This window comes from Zonotrichia albicollis, chromosome 13 (assembly GCF_047830755.1).
Source record: "Zonotrichia albicollis isolate bZonAlb1 chromosome 13, bZonAlb1.hap1, whole genome shotgun sequence".
NCBI classification, from domain to species: domain Eukaryota; kingdom Metazoa; phylum Chordata; class Aves; order Passeriformes; family Passerellidae; genus Zonotrichia; species Zonotrichia albicollis.
Window position 1 is genome coordinate 9,453,298 of NC_133831.1, and position 21,564 is coordinate 9,474,861.

The window sequence follows — 21,564 nt, forward strand, 5'->3', positions numbered from 1 at the left end:
GGGCTGAAATATTAAAATTCTGTTCTGGACTGATGGTAAATGAGTTGATCCCATATGGATTAACAGCAAAGAGCTGGTTTAGAGCAGAGCATCTTTTAGGTCAGGTTTGCAGCTCAATCCAAGTTCTGTACAGCTTTCTCTTTGAGAGAGGGTTACTCTGAAATAGAACAAGATTGTTTTATTCCAAACTAGAAGTGAGCTTTAGAGGTTATGTATTTTATCTTTTTTTATTTCTTTTGCATGTTATTTCTTGACTAACTTTAGTTTTCTGAGAAGAAATGATAGAAAGTTGGTACTAACTGCCTTATGCATGGTTTTGGTTTTTAAAGTGTGCTGTTGCTTATATTTTAAGAATATTTTTACTGCCTGCTCAATGTTTGGGTAAGTGAAGCTCTGGCATGCACTTGATTTATTTTCATATGTTTGAATGTAAAGCTGATATATGGTATGATACATGAATGAAATGCTATTGGTAATAACTGAGAAGTCTGCTGTTTCTTGTAGTACCAGACACACGCAAGTTCTACAGAAATGAAACACTTAAATATTTTAATCTTTTATAAACTTAAGAGAACATATGTCACATGAACATAACTTGAATTAATATTCATAAAACTGGTTGGTTTTCCAGCATTGCTTTGTCTGACACTGTTTTTCAAAAAAACTAACTTTGTATGCTGAGCTTTTGATCCTTCAGTCTTTCATTGTGAAACTTCATTGAGATTCATTTCTGTCCAGCAACCAGGAGTTCAAACTTAGCTTGGAAGAATTTCCTGCATCTTATGGAAAACGGGTGGGGTGCAATAGGGCTGACTGTAATGTCTGCTTTGAACTCAGCAATTTGGAACTGCCTTTTGAGACTTTATGAGAGCAAATGCCCTCAAAAGTAAATCAACTCCAAAATCTTGTCTGCTAACCTGCTTTTCCTTAGCCTTGTTAAAATTACAATAAATATTTATTTAATTCAGTTTTGCACCAGATTTTACTTCATTGTTCTGGAAAATCTTCCTTGTGCTGTACACCTGTGTTGAGATCAGCTCATTCTCCCAACACAGAACTCATACAGCTCTTTTATTTTTGGCATGTGTGTTGTTTCTTTTTTTTTTAACTTTGTGTGTGAGTATTGACATGCCTTAAAAGCCTTTGTCACTTGGCCAGTAGTCCCCATAGTACAAAAATTATTAGTGCCTGGATTTCTTGCTCCATTTACCTCCTATTAACATCTAACTCTCTCCTTTAATCTCAATTGCTTCTCTAGAAAAATTTTTGCACAGAATTATGTCTACATCACTATATTCAGCACTCCAGCAGAGTCAGAGCTGCTGCTGCTTGCCAAGCTAAAATTTCTTTTGATCTTTGATTCCTTCTCCTTCCCATTCTTAACTTCCAGAATGTTTTCACCATGGGCACAGGAGCGGGGTGAGCCAGAAGCACTAAAAATTGCACCAGCATTAAAAACTACATTTCCAGGTGTTGTTGCTGGTCTTAATAGTTTTTTTTAATTTTTATTTTTTCTTCTTGTACCATTGCAGCTCCAAGCAGATTCCATCCTCATGCTTTACAACTTTAGTGGGCAGCCCAGTGGCGAGGCGTTGGTGACTTTTCCAAGCCTGGATCTAGCTAAGCAAGCAGTGGCTGAGAGAAATGGACAGCTCCTGGGCAGCCACTGTGTGCAACTGTACCTGGTCTAACTGAACACTCTGGAGGATGAGGAGAGGATGCTGCACTCAACACCCTGCCCTCTGCAAAATAAGAAGTCTTCCCTTGCCACCCAGGCAGCGACAAACGTGCCTTTTCAGCATAACCTGTTGGAATGCAGCATGGTGCATGCCCTTTTTAATTTGAAAAATGGCATCTCCCATGCTAAAGATAAAGTGAAGCCAAAAATTGTGCAGTTAATTTACTTAATTTCTGATGTACCTGTGTAAAAAGAAGCAAAGCTGCTCCTGGCATGCAGTTAATTCTGAAGACAGTCCAGTGTCACTTCAGCTACCGGGACCACGGGCGAAACTTACTCAGTAGCATTTGAAGTGGAAAACTATGCTTGAGTCATTCAGATCCTTCTGTGTTTAGTTTTTAAGAGTTTACACTTGACAAAGTGTCTCGTTCTTGTAGAGTTTAAATGTCTTTAGAAAGGTCTTTTGGAATGCATGTCTTACCCAGTTCAAAGCGTAGATCATATTGATTTTTGTTTTGTTTTGTTCTTGACTGGAAAATATCAGGGTGCTGGATCCTGAACCAATTGTGCTTTTTCATGTTTTCATTAGACATTGTTTTGCAAAAGCCATATTTGACCTTACCAGTGTACTGCTGCAATGTGTAAAGCAAAAAAATAAAACCAACAGCAAAACCAGAAAAATCCACTCTTCCCACCCTGCCCCTAACCCCATATTCTTAATCTCTACAGGACCAAAAATGGCACATAAACCTGAGTACTAATAAGTTATATTTTTTTATTTAAGCATAATAGCTTTCAGATACTGTATTAAAGATTTTGCTCTAGTTTATGTGCATGCAATTTGTTTACATCTTTAAACTACTTTATTTGTATATTATGAAACAGCAAGATATGTTGAAATCTGAATTCTCTAGTGCATGCTTTTTTCTTTTTCCCTTATGTGTATATACATAAGCTAGAAGTACTTTTACGTCATGTAGCATGTGTTTAAAAAAAGACATCTGCTGTAGAAGCACTAAATGACTTTGTTTTTACTGTGCCTTACTTCTAAATCATTCCAAGTGCAATACCAGCAGAGCAAAATGTAATGAATTCTGTTGTTGACATGTTCATGGATGTCTGAATTGATCTTTTTTTGTTAGTGTACAATTTGAGTTGTACTTTAAAGAACTGAATGATGTATGCTTCTTTATACTACAATAAAAGAGATGCTTACAATGTGCATTGCCTTTTGAAAGTAACTTATGCTTTGCTTTAATGTATTTTCACAGAGCATCAGGCTTTGATAAATAGCCTTACACACTTTTCTCCTAGATTTAGATGAGCATTTTTACTTTGTGACATCTCTGTTTTTTGGGGGATTGTGGTGGTTTTTTTGTGGTTTTGGTTTTGTGGTTTTTTTTTTTTTTTTCATTTTGTCTTTTTGCATGTTCTAGTAAGCCAGAAATCTGTATGATGCCTGCTTCTCTCCTAGCGCAAAGCATTTTAGGCAACATGATGTAACTGTTTACATGCCTAGTGTTCTCTTTCTGTTGCCAGAGGAAACAAAGTATTGAACTTGAAATTGCATTTGTGTTTGCATTTAATTGACCTAACGGGTCACTCACTTATCTGTGCAACCCAAAATGCTACATTTAAGTCAAGATACAGCCAGTCTGCCTTTTTATACAGAAAATTAAAAAGGGCGAGGCAATCACATCAAGGTAAGAAGGTGTGTTTCTCTCTAGTCAGACATATCTCATACCAGATACCATTTCATCATCAAAATCTCCCAAATTAAGTTTCAGCACAATCAGGTGGAACTGGAGGGAAGATCTTTTAATTTTTTTTTTAATGGGAGTGTTTACACTAACCTATTTCCAATATTCATCTTGGTGAAGTCTACCAAAAATCTTACTTTTAAAGCAATTTGAACAGTATAAAGGATAATTAACCTTTCTCATTGTGCCTTGGAGGAAAATTTGGTAGCTGTGTAGTCCGTTTATCACACATTTACAGTCTGCCACAGTCCAGCTGGTGACGGCTTTGCAGGCTATTGAAACCTTCTCATCTTTCCTCTTATAAAACCCATATGGAACTTGTGGGTTTCTGCTCCCTTGGCAAGGTGAGGCAGGGCTGGAATTGAGAACCTCAGCCATATCAGTCGTGATTTAGATGCAAACACTCCCTACTCGTTTAACACCTTTGTGGCTTAGTTGGCATGATCACAGTTCTGCTTTGGGGATCAGCCCCATGCCCATCACAAACTGCAAACAGGCTCTGCCATGTGTGAAATCTGTACCTGTCACCCACTGCTGTTTCATTCCCTGTTTAGCATGAGATGGTGGAAAGCCGTTCTAGAAAGTGAACTTGGGGATGTTCCAGGCTGTGTGGTTTTGTGTGTGAAACCAAACATGTGGAACATGGGACCAGAGTATAATTTTTAGCAGCTACTGGTGTAAAATGACTGCAAGGGGAGTGGCAGCATTTTGGGTAGCCCAGAGCCTTCCAGGTGGGGCTGACAAGAGACCAGGCCTGAGGATGCTCTTCTGTGAACTTTGACTTTCTTGTTCATATTGAAAACGGTGGTCTTGTCTAAAAAAAAAGAATAAAAGACAAAAAAAATAAGGGGGGAACGTTGAAAAACGAAGTGCTGCTGGCATAAAGCAGTGGCTGGGGCAGAAATGCAGCAGGACCACAGAATATTCACAGGATATCGAGCAGAGAAGGACCCACCGATCACCCAATCCAACCGTACAGTGAACGGCCCACGCGGGGATCGAAGCCGGGGCCTCGGCGCTGTGGGCACCGCGCTCTGCCCGGGGCTGATCCCCTGAGGGGCCGGGCCGGGCCGGGCCCCGAGGCACTGAACTCCGCCAGCCGCCCCTTGCGCTGCCCTCTGGCTCGGTAAAACCGGGACGGCCGAGTCCGAGCGAGCCGGTTCTCCCGGGTTCGGCTGCAGGACCAGAGGGGCTGCGCTGGGCTGGGCTCGCACCCGGCCTTTGAGGCTTTCCGGCCCGCAGGGTTTGTGCCCCGGCGCCGGGGCTGCGCCGGGCCCTCAGGTGAGGCAGAGCTCACTGCCATGGAGCTGCGCTAAGCCCTCAGCTTCGCCTCTGCTGCTGCTGCGGCCACCAACAGTGTCCCTCGGGAGCTGCTCGCCTGGAACTGTGCTGCAAACGCTTTAGAGCTGATAGGCTGGCTTCAATTCCAAGAGCTCTCCTTCCCAAATGGAAGATAAATACTTTCATCACATGTGTTTGGATGATGGTTTCTATCACTGGAGAACGCTGGGAGCTTAGGGTAAGGCCGAAGTGTTTTGTGTTCTTTGATAAATTTTGTAATCTCTGTCTTTAAATGCATATAGCTTAATAGAAAAATAAAAAAAGTGTTAAGCTTTAAGAAGTAGTGAAGTTTGGTAAAGAACTCTGATTTGACTTTTACTATTGTTAAAGAAAGGATCCTCACAGTCAGCCACAAAACTGGATTCTCAAAAAGAAGCTTCTTTTGTGTTTGCAATCACAAACTCCTTCACCTGCACGTGTGTTGCCATGTTGTGTAACTGCAGAACAGAAATACCACTGGTTGTATTTCTTCTCCGGATTTCACAATACTGATAGTGCTGGTTTGGAGATGATTCATTAGTCATTTCTGCTCCCACTCTCTTGAGACTGATAATTTTACCTGGAGATGATTTCTGTCTTGGCCTATCCCATGGGATGTTCCTGCGCAGCTTAGAGAGAAGACAGCTTATTCTTATTATACTTGTTGGAGGTGAGACTGAAGAGTTTGAAATGTTCTCTGTTTCAATAGTTACAGCTGTGCATCCAGAGCAGGTGTTTCTCCTTGAGATTTCCTCATTTGCAGAGCAGGCTTGCCCAAGACAGGCCTAAAAGTTTTGTTTATGTGAAGTGAGGTATTTTCAACAAATATTTTATTAGTGAAATTCAATTCCTAAATTTTTTTAAAGAATAAAGGCTTTTCAGCACCTTCATTTCTGAAATAGTATTTGTTCTGTTTCAGTCAGTTAAAATGAACTGCTGGTGAAGGCTGGCAGTTCAACCTCCTGGGTCCTGTCTTACATAGAACTGTTATAAATCTGTTATAATATGTTTTGAAAATCTGTTATAATATGTTTTGAGTCTATTGCTAGAAGTGCCTCCTAAGACCTGATTGCATCTAAGGAAAACTTGAAATATTCTGAAACAGAAAATTCCTAATGTACCAAGGTTTGCCTGTAGTAAATTTAAAATTTTGCCTTTTTATATCTACTTGTTATAAATCTTTTGAATAGGTGAGGGCTACTGTGTTATTTAGCTGGATATGCAGTTGAAATGCAAATCTTCAAATAAAGATGACAGCATATTAATTTACTCTTGCTAATTGCAATTTCTTTTATTGCAATGTTATTATAATAGTTTTAAAAGATGTTTTAAATACATGTTTTTGTATTAAATAGTTTTAAATACATGTTTTTGAAGGTTTTTTTAATAGCTATTTTTTGTGGCTTTCTGTGTGCTTGCTGATAATATAAAGTTGAGTTTAAAGGAAATGCCTTCCCTTCTGTGAACATTACTAAGGTACTGCTGTAATTGTGCCGATTCAATGTTAGCTGTGTCTTTGGGAGAATATCTTTTGCTGCCAGCAGATGTCCCCTTTCCATCGGGGTTCGCAGGAAGGAGCTCGGAACAGCAGCTTTGGAGCCGGGAGCCCCAGTGTCCGGGAATGCTCTGGTGTCTGTGAGCCTTAAAGTCCGAGGTCATTTTGCAGCTCATAAAATTGTTGATTTAAGCTGGTTGTGTTGTTTTTTCATTTTTTCCTTTTCTTTTTTCCAAATTTGTCCTTGTTTTGCTGTTATAAATGTTTTCTCCGAGTTAATTGATATTCAACACGGCTGCTTTGAAATGTACAAACTGATTTCAAATTGTGAAAATCACAGTGGTATCTGACTGCATTTAGTCGGGGAAAAAAATTAGCTTTTAAAAACTGCTCTAAAAAATGAAATGCACAAAATGTTTGCTAGCAATCCAGTGACAATGACTGGAGACAAAAGTACTGCTTTAAGTGTCACCCCAATGAAAACATACTGTGTTGACCAAAATGAAAGAAAAATTACTCTTTAGTCTCTGGCTTTAAGAAAGAAATCCATAGATCAGCATTACTGTGTCAAGGCTTTACAGCGGATGACATTTGCAGTAACCAACAGGGTTGGAGCCCTCTTTGCTCAGGATTCTTCTCCTGGGAAGTTGAGAAGCCCCAGAAGAAAAGGAAAACAACATTATCTCATTTGCTTCGTATTGGAATATGTATCCCAATATAACCAGTTAGATGGTGCCTAGGCCAGTTCTGACCTTCGCTGCTGGGCCAGAGGCAGCTCTGCGGTGTTATACCTCAAAGATACCTTGGCTGGCGGCAGAGTGCAGCGGGGCACAAGACAGGACTCCGTTCTCCTCAGGGGAGAGCTTCTGGCGATGGTGAAGAAAAGAAGGGAGCGGATTCTGCTAGAAGGTAGCCAGATGTTTATTCCATGAGCACAGATATGTCTGCACTGGGCTACTGCTGATAACAGAATGGGGCCGCATGGTCTCATTCACATTTTAAGCTCAGGACAGGGGAAGGGGAGGGGACAGGTGAGTCACCAACCAGGTGAAGGGGCAGGGTCTCCAGGTACTAGGGTCACCTATCACACGACGCCTTGCTGGTATGTTAGCCTGATTGATAGGGCACACTCAGCGAGGGGCGAGGGGGAAGGGAGAAGGTAAAACAGGATATTGCAACACACCACAACATCTCCCCCTAGTTTTGTTTAAAAAGAAGAGGACTGTGTTTAAGGTGCAGAATGATTCTACTGAGGCTTCTAGGTCATCCACTGGAGCACTGAGGGCTTCCAAATGGTAGACCTCAGGAGGGGGAGATGAGCTTGAGATTAACTTGAGAACCATGCATCTGATTACTCCAAAAACAATGCTAAAAACTACAATAACTACAACTAAAATAAACAGCACTAAAATTACAGTTTTCAGAATAGATCCCAACCAGCCCGAGAGTCCCCAGCCATTGAAAAGTCCATTCAGCTCGTTGTCAGTTTCTCTGTTGATGTCTGAGAACCTTTATCGAGGTAGTCCATATGTGGTTTGGGCTGCAGTACTATGTAGGAGATTGCAGGTGGGATGATCATGAGTAGGACGAGAAGCAGGCTCAGTCTCATGACGTCTTGAGGCTACACACGAACAGTGGGATCTAAACTGGTACAAAAACTTGAGACAAATATATATTACAAACTATTCCAGATAGGAGGCTTAAATGGAATTTCCTCCAGAGAACGTGCGCGGCGTTTTCTTCTCCAGGCAGCGTGAGCAACCTGGGGTGCTTCTGCAGATTTCTCTGAGACTTTGGGAACATAGGGCTTTACCCATTTGGAAGGAACCCACCTTAAACCAGAGGGGGTGGATACACAGGCGTATCCACGTCCCCAAGTAACCAATTTGTAAGGTCCCACCATTATCCAAGTCTCAGGGTCTTTTACTAAAACTGGAGGTTTTTCTTTCATCAACCTGTGACTGTTCCCCCCAAAGTGGCGTAGGATGGGTGGGTTCAGGCTGTCAAAAGAACAATTCAGAAAATTGATTGTGAATAGTGCCCTGGATAACCGGATGTGGGGAGGTTCTACCTTCAGAACCTGTTGTTGCTGGTCCAGGACCCTTTTAATATCACGGTGAGTTCTTTCTACAATGGCTTGACCTGTAGGGGAGTAGGGGATGCCAGTTTTGTGCTCTACTCCCCATTGCTGCAGGAAGCTCCCGAATTCCTTGGATTTATAAGCAGGCCCATTATCAGTTTTCAGCTCCTTGGGGATGCCCATGAAAGAAAAAGCCTGTAAGAGGTGCTTAATAGCATCAATAGATGATTCTCCTGTGTGGGCAGAAGCATAGACCGCTCCAGAAAAGGTATCTACACTAACATGAACATATTTCTGCCGTCCAAAAGCCTGTATGTGTGTTACATCTGTTTGCCACAGTTCACAACTGTTCAGTCCCCTTGGGTTTGCTCCCGTACTCACTGTAGGGAGTGCATGTTGTTGGCAATTTGGGCACGTGGCCACAATCGCTTTGGCCTGTTCTCGAGTGATGTTAAACTGGCGAACCAGGCCAGGTGCATTTTGGTGGAAAAGCTGGTGGCTGATTTTTGCCTGTTCAAAAACATTTGGGAGAGTGGCCATCACTGCAGGTGCAGCAAGAGCATCTGCCCTTCTGTTGCCTTCAGCGATAAACCCTGGCAAGTCAGTGTGTGACCTGACATGCATCACATAAAAGGGTTGCTCTCGGTGAGTGACTAACTTTACCAGTTTTGAGAGCAATTCAAAAAGTGCAATGTTAGATACATCTTGCAGTATTGCTTGATCTGCTCTGGATACTACTCCTGCCACGTATGCAGAGTCTGTAATCAGATTAAATGGTTCTGAGAACCTTTCAAAAGCCCTAACAACTGCAGCCAATTCAGCAACCTGAGGTGAACCTTCCACCTCAGCAATGTCCGTCTCCCACTGCTGGGTTTGAGGATCTTTCCAAGTCATAACAGACTTGTGGGACCTCCCGGACGCATCTGTAAAGACAGTTAGAGCCCTTTTTAAAGGTCTCCTACTTAAAGCAGTTCTTAATTTTAAAGTAAATTGAACATCTTGTTCAAACAATTTGCAAGCGGGCCGTGCTACCGAAAATTGTCCTGAGTAGGAATCCAGAGCAAACTGCAACACTTCATTTTCTTGAAACAATTGTTCCAGTATTTTCATAGTATTTTGACCTGATTTTAACTCAACTGGAATGTGAATGCACTTAAAATCACATCCTGCTAACTCCCTGATCCGGGTCCTTGCTTTCCGGATCAGTTCTGCTACCAGCTCCTGAGGCTTTGTCAGTCTCTTGGACCTTTTGTGACTGAGGAAAACCCATTCTATGATCAAGAGAGAGTCCCTCTGGTCCCGGTCCTTTTTTGGTGTGTCCTTTGCCTTAGGTGTTTGTTTTTCCTCCCACTGGAAAATAATTCCATGGAGGTGTGGCAACTTACCTAGGATGATAAATTTGAATGGCAGATCAGGCCGGCATCGGTGGGCCTGTCTTGTGGACATTGCAATCTGAACCTTTTCTAGAGCTTTCCGTGCCTCTGGGGTAATAGACCTAGGAGCACCTGGGTCCTCTCCCCCTTTCAGTAAATTGAAAAGAGGGGCAAGGTCTTCATTAGTCAGACCAAGCCATGGTCTTACCCAATTCAAAGACCCACACAACTTGTGGACATCCGCAAGGGTCTTGATCCTTGGATTGATTTCTAGTTTTTGAGGAACAATGGTCCTATTTCCAATTTCTAAGCCCAAATACTTCCAAGGTGGCATCTTTTGAATTTTCTGTTCCTGGAGCTCGAACCCTGCAACAATCAATGCATCGATCGTTAGGTCAAGCGCATGTGTTAGTAAATCATCATTGGGGGCACACACAAGGATATCATCCATATAATGGTAGATGATGGCCTTCTCTGCGGCTGCACGAACTGGGGAAAGCAGGGAAGAGACATACCACTGGCAGATAGCTGGAGATACCTTTAGGCCCTGAGGAAGAACGGTCCAATGGTACCTTTTCATAGGAGCTTCTGAATTGATAGAAGGGACAGAGAATGCCAAACGCGGTGCATCGTCAGGGTGCAATGGGATTTGGAAAAAACAATCTTTAATATCAATAACAGCTAATTTCCAATCTTGAGGAAGCATTGTTGGGGATGGCATACCAGGTTGGGGAGAACCCATATCTTCAATTACATTATTAATTTGTCGGAGGTCACAGAGGAGTCTCCACCTCTTTTTGTCAGCTTTTTGGATGACAAACACTGGAGAGTTCCATGGGGACATGGTCTCCACAATGTGGCCCTTTTTTAGTTGCTCTTCTACTAGTTCCTCAAGCACCTTTATTTTTTGTTTACTGAGTGGCCACTGTTTCACATCAACTGGTTCGTCTGTTTTCCACTTAAGTTTTTGGATGGGGCGCTGTTGTTTAATGACTGCTGCACAAAAATGCTGTGGAGAGTCTGGAATATTAATTGTGACACCCCACTGGGCCATTAAATCTCTCCCTAACAAAGGTTCTGAATAATCTAACACAAATGGACGGATATTTGCCAATTGTCCGTTTGGACCCTCGAATTGAATAATGCTTTTGGATTGCCTTGCCAATTGCAGACCTCCTACACCTCGAAGGTGACCAGCAACATTTTGTAAAGGCCAGTGTGCTGGCCAGTCTTGTACTGGAATCACTGTGCAGTCTGCACCTGTGTCTACAAGCATCTCAATGCGTTTAGACTCCTCACCCCCACTGACATTGCACCACAATTTGGGTTTATCTGTCCCAATAACTTGGACCCGGGCGACTGTGGGCCCTTGTTTATCGACATTTTCAGGTAAAGGTGGCACAGGGATAGCTTGAGCAACAATTTGTCCCTTGGGAAGAAACAGGGGTGGGTGGAAACAGTGCAGGCTGAGAACAAATTGCTTGGGATCTGATGTTGTCAGTCCCGGAGCAATTTCGATCTCTTGTGGTGTGTTTTTGTCCCCAGTGATGATGTACTTACAACGAATTTGGTTCCAAGTACCTTTCTGTTCAGGATTTACAGAGACAATATGCCAGTCAGTGTCCTTCAGGTGGAGTGACTCTGTCAGCTGTAACCTGTAAGGCTCATTGACAGAAGATGCGGTTAATACAGAATCACTTAAATCACAACAAAGGTTATTTTGTTTCACTTTCAACAGTGGACTAGCAGACTTGGTCTTTGAAGCACCTGCTTCACTTACACAAATGTTAATATTATCGCGCGCTTGATTTGTTTTGCTACCCTTATTCTCTTGGCCTGCTCCTTTTATGTCTGCACGCCTGGCAGGCTGGCGCTTTATTCTTCGTTTTTTTGTTGTTGACCCCCAGGGAGGGCTTGCAGTTCTCCTCCCCTGCTATTTTTAAATTCATCAAATTCCCTTTTCAGGGGGCACTGGTTACTCCAGTGCCCTAGCTTATTACAAAGCAGGCATGGTTTAGTGGGCTCAACCATTGCCGGTCTCCGCTGCTGCCCAGGGTACTGCTGTGCTGAGGGAAAAGGTGAAGGGCTGGCAACAGCAACACGCTGAGGTGGTCTTGGCAGCAGCCTTGGTCTGGTGTCTTCAGCAACACTCATCAGAGGCACTTTCCTGTTACAGACTAGAAGCATATCTTTTAATGTAGGGGAAGGTTCCATAGGAAGGCTCAGGATTGCTGCTCGACACTGTTCATTTGCATTTGTAAACGCTATTTCTTCTAAAATTGCTTCCCTTGCATTTTCCTTTTTAACCTGTATTTCAATGGCTCTAGTTAGCCTTTCTACAAATTTCACAAAAGGCTCTGATGGTAGTTGTTTGATTTTACTATAGGGCTCAAAAGGCCCCTCAGGTTGGAGGGAAAAGAATGCTTTTTCAGCTGCTTCCTTTACTTTCTCAAGTGTTTCTGCAGGAATTGCAGCAGCTTGGACTGAGGGAGAAGACCATTGACCTTCACCACAGAGGTGGTCAAGGGTAATAGGGTTACCATTGTTGTCTTTTGCTGTGTTTGGATCAGCCTGTAAGCCTGGGAGAGCATCTTTTAGCAGTTGTTTCAATGCTGATTCCCATAATTTGAATTCCGTGGATGTCATGAGACATGAAAACAGTTGTTTTAAATCATGTGGAACTACAATAGTCCTACTTAATTCAGAATTTAAAAGGCCACGGAAATATGGACTGTGTGGACCATATTCTTTATGAGATTTACAGATCTCTTTAATCAATTGTCGTCCAAAAGAACTCCAATTAGCAGTTGGGGCTGCTCCTGCTTGAGCTGCAGGCTGAAACGTAACAGGGGCCAGTGACAACATGGCACCATGCATTGGGTCTGCTGTCCCCTGCTCTGTATCCCTTGAATCAGAAGCATTGGGATCACAGCTACAGGTTTGGGGACAGGCAGTGGGTGTGTCCCCACCGTGGGAACCCGGGGAGGGGGCGGGGAAAAGGAGCCGGCAAGGGGCGGGGAAACCGTGGGAACAGGGGGCGGGGTCAAGGGGCTGGCAGGGGGCAGGGATACCGTGGGAACAGGGGGCGGGGTCACCTGGTGACATCACGTCAGCAACCGCCCCCTGGGAGGAGTAGAGAGGCGGAGCTGAGGGTACTGCAGGAAAGGCGGGGGGAGGGGGAAAGGTGTCACGAGGAACAGGAGGAGAGGGGGATGGGGATGGAATTTTGGAATGCTTAAGAGGATTTTGGGAAGAAGAAGACCAGGTTTGGGAAGATGCCACGTGGCACCCACCATCTTGTGCACTCCCTAGGGACTGGGGGCCATTTTGGACATCACTGCTCTCCGAAAAACTAACACGTGCTCGGGATTTTTTTGGGGAAAGAGGTTTAGGGGTTTTAGAGGGAGAGGGAGGAACAGGGAGAGCAGAGGCACATGGCTTTACATTTGGCTTTTTCTCCATTTCCTTTTGTTTGAGCAATGCTGTTCGAATTTGCAAACTCCAGAACACAAATTTAGCTGAGGGTAATTTGCCAGATTGTCCTAAGGTTATCAATTCATTCCCAACTTTATCCCAGAATTGAATATTGTGGATTTCTTCAGGGGAAATGTTTGGGAACTGCAGAAAAAGCCATCTTATAAACTGTTTCAATTTTCCTTTAGAGAATTTCACATTACTCTTGATTAAAATGCTAACAATATCATAATACACTCCCCTTTGTACAATGCTAAGTTTGGAACCCATGTTAAAAAGCAAAGTACTTAATCCCGCCTGACCAAAAACAAAGCTAAACTCAGCTACCAATTTCTAAAAAAAAACCACAGATAGAAAGCGATAACGAGCAGACAAAAGCTTCACAATGCAGCTGTATATACTGCTTTTAAAATTCCCGGGCAGCAGCAGCAGGGCACGCCCTGCCGAACAGAGGCAGACACAAAGCCTCCCCCGCGGTGGAATGCAGCACCCCCGCGGAGCAGAGACAGCAGCCACTCCACGTGGCAACCGAAACCGGGACGCCCCCCCCCCGCCGCCGCGTGTGCAGAGCACTCCCGACCCCGCAGGTCCCCCGGCCACGTGGAAAGAGAGCCCCCCCCTCTCCCGCAAAGAGAAAGAGAAAGAAAATCTCCTAACACGTGTCTGAACATGCTGCTGAGCCGGGGGGGGAAGGGCAGAGAGCGATCCCGCTCCGGCGCGAATTCTAAAAAACAGTGAAACACGCAGCAGGAAAGCTAACACTAGAACGCTATGAATTCTCGTCTGTGGGGCTGCGCAGCCAAAATGCAAAGGCAAAAAGGAACAGAACTCGCGGCAGAGTCTGTTTTTGAGCTTCTGCTCTACCGAAAGCAGAGATACTCACGTGAAATGGAAGCTGTAGGCTGGGTACAGGCAGGCAGGTCTCCACCGGAAAAGGACCTCTCTCTGGGTGCAAGAGAGGCTCCCCTTTTCTTCCTCTGGAAAATCTGTTCACCACAATGAAGCAGGGCTTTCCAAAGGCGCCGAACAGTCCACGAAACTTTTTCTGGGAGTATTCCCAAAGTCTCTAGCTGGGAGTCTTGAAGCCAGGCTCCTTTCAGCTGGATGCACGGCTGGCAGAAGCTTCTCTGAGGAACTGCGAGTCCGTTTTTGGGCTCAGGGTCGCTTGCCCACCCAGGGACGCCAATATATTGAAATAAGTATCCCAATATAACCAGTTAGATGGTGCCTAGGCCAATTCTGACCTTCGCTGCTGGGCCAGAGGCAGCACTGCGGCGTTCACCCCAGCGATACCTTGGCTGGCGGCAGAGTGCAGCGGGGCACAAGACAGGACTCCGTTTACCTCAGGGGACAGCTTCTGGCGATGGTGAAGAAAAGAAGGGAGCGGATTCTGCTAGAAGGTAGCCAGATGTTTATTCCATGAGCACAGATATGTCTGCACTGGGCTACTGCTGATAACAGAATGGGGCCGCATGGTCTCATTCACATTTTAAGCTCAGGACAGGGGAAGGGGAGGGGACAGGTGAGTCACCAACCAGGTGAAGGGGCAGGGTCTCCAGGTACTAGGGTCACCTATCACACGACGCCTTGCTGGTATGTTAGCCTGATTGATAGGGCACACTCAGCGAGGGGCGAGGGGGAAGGGAGAAGGTAAAACAGGATATTGCAACACACCACAACAGCTTCGGCTGTGTTTTGCTGTTCTGGAGTGTGGTTTGTAGACTGTTTCTCCAACAGGTGCTTGTTTGATTGGTTTCATGGGAATTGTTCTTACTTAGTGACCAATCACAGTCAGCTGTCACGGGACTGGAGAGAGTCACAGGGTTTTCATTAGTATCTTGTAAAGCCTTCTGTTTGCATCCTTTCTCTATTCTTTACTATAGCATTATTTTATATAATATAGTATCATAAAATAATAAATTAGCCTTCCAAGAACATGGAATCGGATTCATCATTTCCTCCCAACGATGGGACACCCCAAAAATACCACACTCACTCACATTGTGGGGTGCAGATCATATAGGAAGAAAGGTAAAAATGGGGAAAGGTTTTAATGTTTTGTATTAAATCTTGAGTTGCTCCAGCACTTGCCACATTTTGGGAGTGCCTAATGTTTTCAAGAGAAACTGGAAAGGGAGGGAGTGTGGGGGGTTGCATATCAGTGGTTCCACTAGTTAGAAAAAGGAACAAAGCCTCCCACCCACAACCCTTAACCCTCAAACACAGGAGTTGTCTTTGTGAATTTCTGTTGCTTTGAAGTCTGGGGACATTAAACAGGGCCTTCTACTGCTCCTAGACCTCCTAGGACATTCTTCTCTCGTTGAGCAATAAGTGAAAATAAGAACCTGTTGTGCTTAATTTGGGAAAGCAGCTTTTCAACAGATCTGATGAAGGTGCAATGGTTCTGGTTTATACCAATGTCCTGTACTGGTCCCTACCTTCCAGCTGTTACAGCATTGTAACTTCAAGGCTTTTTTGTTGTTGCTATTTGGTTTTAATCATTCCTCGTTATCAGCGTTTTATCTCCTCCTTGCTGGAGGTAGGGGAAAAGTTAATGTGCTACTGGCATGGATCACTTGAGTGTGTGTTCCCTTCTAAAATAACTTCAGATGTTTGAATTTGATGCAACTTTTAAAATTGTATTTGTGTGCAAAAATATTCAAAATCTTCACTCTGGGTTCGTTTAAAATAATAATAATTAGGAGTATGCAAGAACAAAATGAAGGAAATATTGTTTTATTTCTTCTTACTACTATCCACAAGAATAGGTAGAGGTGGAAGGAAACAACAGAATAACTGAGCAGAGGAAAAATGATGTATTTTGGAAGGGGGAGTCTCACTGGACTTTTCTGTGAGAAGTTTGTTTGAGGCAATGCAGTCCTTGTGCAATTGGGAACTTCACTGTGAAAATCCACACAGGCTACACTGAATATTAATTGTAGCAATAGCACGAAATTAAAGTGTTCTTGAAAAGGTCAGGACTTTTTGGTCTTTTTTATATTGTTTTGGGATGAGTTTGGTTGGTTATTTTGTTTTTTTTTTTGAAAAGCAATGCAAAAACTTAGAAAACCAATCCATTTTGCTAAGTTTTTACTGATAAGAAATCTATGTCTGGGATTATAAACTGTCTAAATCTAAATCTGAGATTATAAACTGTCAGATTGCTTACAATGCTGTGTATTTTGTATGTGTGTGTTAAATTGCTCTAAAATGTTTTATCAAAGTCAGGTACATTATATTCCTGATGGGATCTGGAGCAGACATGATGGATGGATGATGATCTGCAGGCCATGAGGAGATGTATCCTAGAGCTGGAGTTACACCTGGTAGTGCCACAACAGCAATCGACCTTTTCTCTTGCTTGTGAGGAGGAGAAGGCCTGTAAGGATGACAGATCCATATTTTCCAATGAAATGTGGCTTCTGCTTGTCTATAAAATCTTTTTGTTCAGCTAAAAGATATTGGTAACTGATAACAGCATGTCCGTGGTTTTATTTAAAGTGACCTAATCTTGTCTTGTAAAAAGTAAGCCCCAGAAAAGAAAGGATTCCAAATTTTCAGGTTATGGGGACTGTTTTGGAGACAATTTTGGGAAGAAAGAAAATGGTAAGGCCGTGGACCTAGACACTGATAATACATCCCAGAGAGTGTGCTAACAACAGGGGAGACTGTGAATGCATTGAAGGCAATATTTTGGATTTATGGGTTGTTCATTTCTTTTTTTTTATTCTCTTCACTGGCACCAGGTTCCACCAGTGGTTCCCTCTCAGACCCAGCTACTCTGGCTGAACAGCCCCATGCAGCTGCACTGTGGGAACTCACAGCAAGCTCAGCCTTGGATATTGGAGCTTCCAGAGGGCTTGCAATGACCAGGATAACGACTCCTGTAATGGTTATGGGGCTGGGATGGTTCTCTGACCTGTTTTGAACAGGAAAAGCAGGTTGCAAATGTGCTGAGGAGGCAGCATCTGCCCACACAGCCGGTGGGCTGGGAGGGGCTGGCAGCAAAGGGCAGCCCTGCTGGCACCCTGCTCTTGGGGAGCTCTGGGAAGCCACAAAGGCAGAAATCAGCCCGAGTGCGCTGTGGATGGAGCTGAAGCAGCTCTGGGTGGGCAGGAGCAGAGCCGCAGGCAGCCCAGGCTCAGCCCGTGAGCACAGCTCATTCAGGCAAGCAGGAATGCAGCTCCCAGCACAGGTCTGCTCACGTTGCTGCTCTCAGCAGCTGCACTCCCAACTGATTATAACTTAGAGACTCCAGAATTGTTGGAGACAATTAGGACAAACCAAAGTGGGGGAAAGAAGGGGTTACTGGGTACAATTGCAGATTGTTCGTTGCGTGTCTGTCATTGAGCATAAATGATGTTTAGCCTCTAGATACAGAATAGGAAATTGGATTTGGAATCAGAAAGAAGAGCCAAGGAACAGTTTTTCTTATGCCAGCACCTCAGTTTTTAATGCTATAAACAAGGCTTAGTGAGGGGGGACATGCAGAATTTGTGTGGATGTCGCTGTAAAAAGGAACTTTGAGGAATAATTATGGAGCTAGTAATGAAGCAGACACGCCTGGCTCTTGGAGCCCTTGAATTTGTAACTCTGCAATCTCAGTCAGAAATCCTTCAGAAGAGCTATTACAGAATTAGAGTAACTTTTAAATTCTATTTGGCAAGCACATTTTCTCTTCAGAAATTCTTCTCATTCCTATATATTGTTGTTGGTTTCGGGAATATTCAGTTTCATATTTGCTTCAGATAAAAAAATTGTGAAGTTTACAGGGGAAAAATGGTTACTCTTTAACAGACCTTGCCACTGAAAATTGAACTCCAGAAACTCTTTGTGTAAGAGGACTTGCATTTTTTCCTGAATGCTCAAAACCACTGCCATCCCCACTCCCACTTGAATGGTTTTTTTCTATTGTTCAGTGTACCCAGGAAAAATAAGATCCTGTGGTTAAAATTCATTTTTATTTTTTACCCACATAAACCATAGGGTGTTTTTTTTAATTTTCATGTTAGAAACACTCCATCATGTGCTTGCAAATCAGCAGCGGAACACTGAAACCCAGAGATGAGTTTTTTCAGTAGCTTTCTTTGTGAGTACCTTAGGAACATGCAGTGCTTTGCAGATCCCTGTTTGGATGGTGTTGTGCAGAATTGGCAGCTGCTGTGACAATCCCCCTCACTGGGAGATGTTGGGAGAATACCTGGGACCCTCTCTTCTCTCCTAAGTGGGTTCTGCTGCTGTGCTTTAGGAATTACATAAACACATTTCATGCTTGCTGCCCTTCAATGACTCCAAACCCAATGGATGATTTTCAGGGATGGCAGACAAATCCTGAGATCTCAATCTGATTTCTCCACCAGTGGTGAGGTTTGTAAATAGATAACCATCAGTAATATGGAAAGTAACTCAAACCAGTACCTGTCCCTGTGGTGGCTCTGTAGTGCCAAAAGCAGTAAAGTGTGACTGGCTTGTTTTGGGGTTTTTAGATATGAAAATGAAAGTGGCAATTTATGGTAAGGATGACATAACAGAAGTGTGAAAGGAAAGCTTTTGTCCTGCTTGTGAGCTCACGAGCAGCTGCTCAGGTTGTGCTTCCAGAACACCTTGGTGGCACGGCCTAGGCTGTGCTCCACACTCAGGGGTCTCACACTGCTTTTTGTGTGTTCATTCCCTCTCCAGAATATCCCTGCTCATGTTCAGTGGGGTGGGCTCTGTGTGGGCTCTGCACTGGGGGGTTCTCCTGAGCCTCTCCCTGCCTGGCCTGCACACACAGCCTGGCTCAGCAATCTGCCCTGAACAACAGCCCAGGTTTGCCCTGATGTGCCCCAAGTATAGCTTTTGTTTGTGGAATGAGCTCATCTGGTTTGGGCCCCATTTGAGTACATTTGAAACATGATGTTAATATTTAGTCTAAAATTATCTTTGTTTTCCACATAGTATCTCTACAGTAATAAGATTGGGAACTTGTGATTTTTTTTTTAACTCACCCCCTCCCCCTCCCATAAATTTTTCACTCTGAGGCACAAAGAAAGTTGGTTTTTTAAAGTAATTTTTGTGAACACAGTAAATGCACCAATAATCAAACCACACATCCAGCCTTTTGGCTCAAGTCTATTAAAGTATTAATGTTCTCTTGATAATGCTCCATGATGGGAAAGCATTCCTGTCTTTCAAAAGTGCCTTTACATTTATCTTTCTGCAGCGTTCCCTAAAAGATTGCTAATGTGGAACTTTATAAATAATCCTTTCTGCTCTGCTGTAAAAGTCATTTAATGGCCATTTCTGGGAGGTATTTACAGGAGGTACCAGGGGTGCCTGACAGGGTGAGGTGAGTGTCTGGCTCTGAGCAGGGAGCGGTGGGCGCTGCTGAGCAGGGTGAGCACACGCTGTGCCTCCTGCTCCCAGCCCACCCAGCCTGTTCTGAGAACCCTTGGAAACATTGCTCCAGCTGTGGGAAGCCACTGCAGGGACTGCAGTTGTTGCTGGAAGGCCAACCAAGGCCAGCCTTAATTATGCAGACAAAAAAAGAGAAAATAATTTAAATGTTCCCAACACTGAGCAAACAACAAAGATTTCCTCTTAACCCTGCTGTAGCAAGAACACCTTTTCTCTGAAGGACACATTTTTTAATTTCCAAAATGGCTCCTCTGCCTGAAAGCCTACCCTGAATCATCACATCCACCTGGCCATGCCTCTGAATCCTGCCTCTTTTGCCACGTCTCTTCTTGCTTACAAAAGTGATTTTTCTGCACTGCTTTTTAGAAAATAAGTCTACAGGGGGTTGATTTGGTTTGATTCTCCTCACTCCATTTTTTTGAGACTTCCAGTGTGGGGTACCAGAATGCTGCCTTTCTTAAATACACCTTCATGTGTCCTTTCTTTAGTTTCTTTAGTTCCTTTAGTTTTGCATCTGTTTTGTGGAAACCACCAGTGGTGCAATACCGACTTTCAGGTAGTACCTTTAGTGGCAGGGCCAGATGGAAGAGACTTCCTGGGCAGTTGTGCACAGCTGGTGTTGGAAGCAATTGTTTCATGTGGTCTGGATGCTTCTCTGCTGCTGTCAGAACAAGAGAGGGACATCATATTAATTGTTTATATATAAATTATTCATTACTTTTAAATTAATACAACTAGAAGCCTGTGTTAAAAATTTCGAGGGTTCATCAACCACCATCTGTTAGTTAAGTGAATGTGATGCTGGGGCATAAATAAGGCATTAGATGAACACAAGTAGCTTTTCATAGCAGCAGAATTTTGGAACTGGGTAGGAGGACTTTAAATATGAAATAATAGGAGCAGAATGGAGTGAGACAAGGCTCTCTAACCAAGAGCTGGCTCCAGGCATTGCTGCCACTGCAGATGTGAGTTGCAGATAAGAAAAGCCCCTGAACAGCTCTGTCCTGCTCCCTCCCCACCTTTTGTTCCTCTGGGAGTGGAGGGAGGGCTGGCTGTGAGTGCCCCACCCAAACCCTCCTGATCTTAACTGGGAGCTGCTCCTTCTCTCGTCCCACTGCAATCTGATAGGGACTCAGTAATAGCACGGAGGGGGAAACAGCCAGTGCAGCCTAAAGTTCCTTTGGTTTCAGGCTGACTTTAGATGGTGAATTTTTCTGGAAGTAGGGAGGGAAATTGCTGAAAAAGCTGGGAATTGTTGAAAGTTTGAGTTACGGGAAAGATTGTGATGGAACAGCTCATGATCAATATGTTTGCAAAGACCAGGACTAAAAGGTGCACTTTGTAACCAATAACACTCTAAAATGCTTTCTATATGTGACCTGAAATGTCAACCAAAACATATATTGAGTTCTGGGAACTGGAGATCACAGTACTTACCAGAGATTTTCTGTTATCTCAGTGGGACATAGTGGAAAATAACTCGGACTTCAAATGATAATTGCTTAAGAAAACATTTACCTTAGTAGCCTGCACAAACCCAGGTGATTGCATAATACCTACTTGAAACTCACCTTTATTTCAGCTGGCCCTGATATTTCTTAAATCTTGACCTTTATTATAAATATTGAACACTTGCTGCATTCCAGCTGAGTGGAGGCTGTCTTCTTGGTGACTAACACGATTTTTTCTGGCATTTATTTGAAGTACCTCATGACAGAAAGTGGATTAAAACAAAATTGTAGCGCAAATCATCTGATACAGTGATACTGAATTATTAGTATCCGAAGACATCCATTTATTTTACTAAAGGTTCTTCAGTGCTGTGATGTTCTGCCCTGTGAGAGAATAGCAGTTCCAGTGTATTTTCAAAACCTGAATGCCCAGCAGGGAGCCTCCAGTATGGCAGCTCCCAGGAATTGAATGTGCTTCTGTGGCACAAGTGCTGCAACCCTTCCTGCAGCTGCGCCCTTTGAAGGGGGAACCTGCTC

The 21,564-nt window shown here is 43.6% G+C and overlaps 1 protein-coding gene across 4 annotated transcripts in view; it reads left to right on the forward strand.

Annotated features, from left to right (window-relative positions):
• ESRP2 (epithelial splicing regulatory protein 2) overlaps window positions 1-2,902 on the forward strand; it is a 42,208-nt gene extending 39,306 nt beyond the window's left edge. For 3 of the 4 annotated variants that reach the window (XM_005490796.3, XM_005490795.3, XM_074551013.1), the window contains exon 17: window positions 1,533-1,696. Coding sequence is in view for 1 of the 4 variants with exons in the window: in XM_074551014.1 (XP_074407115.1) it covers window positions 1,533-1,691 (159 nt within the window). In the remaining 3 variants the exon portion in view is untranslated. Of the gene's footprint in view, window positions 1-1,532 lie in introns of all 4 variants that reach the window. The other variant, XM_074551014.1, reaches the window with a different exon arrangement.
• Window positions 2,903-21,564: the final 18,662 nt, after the last annotated feature.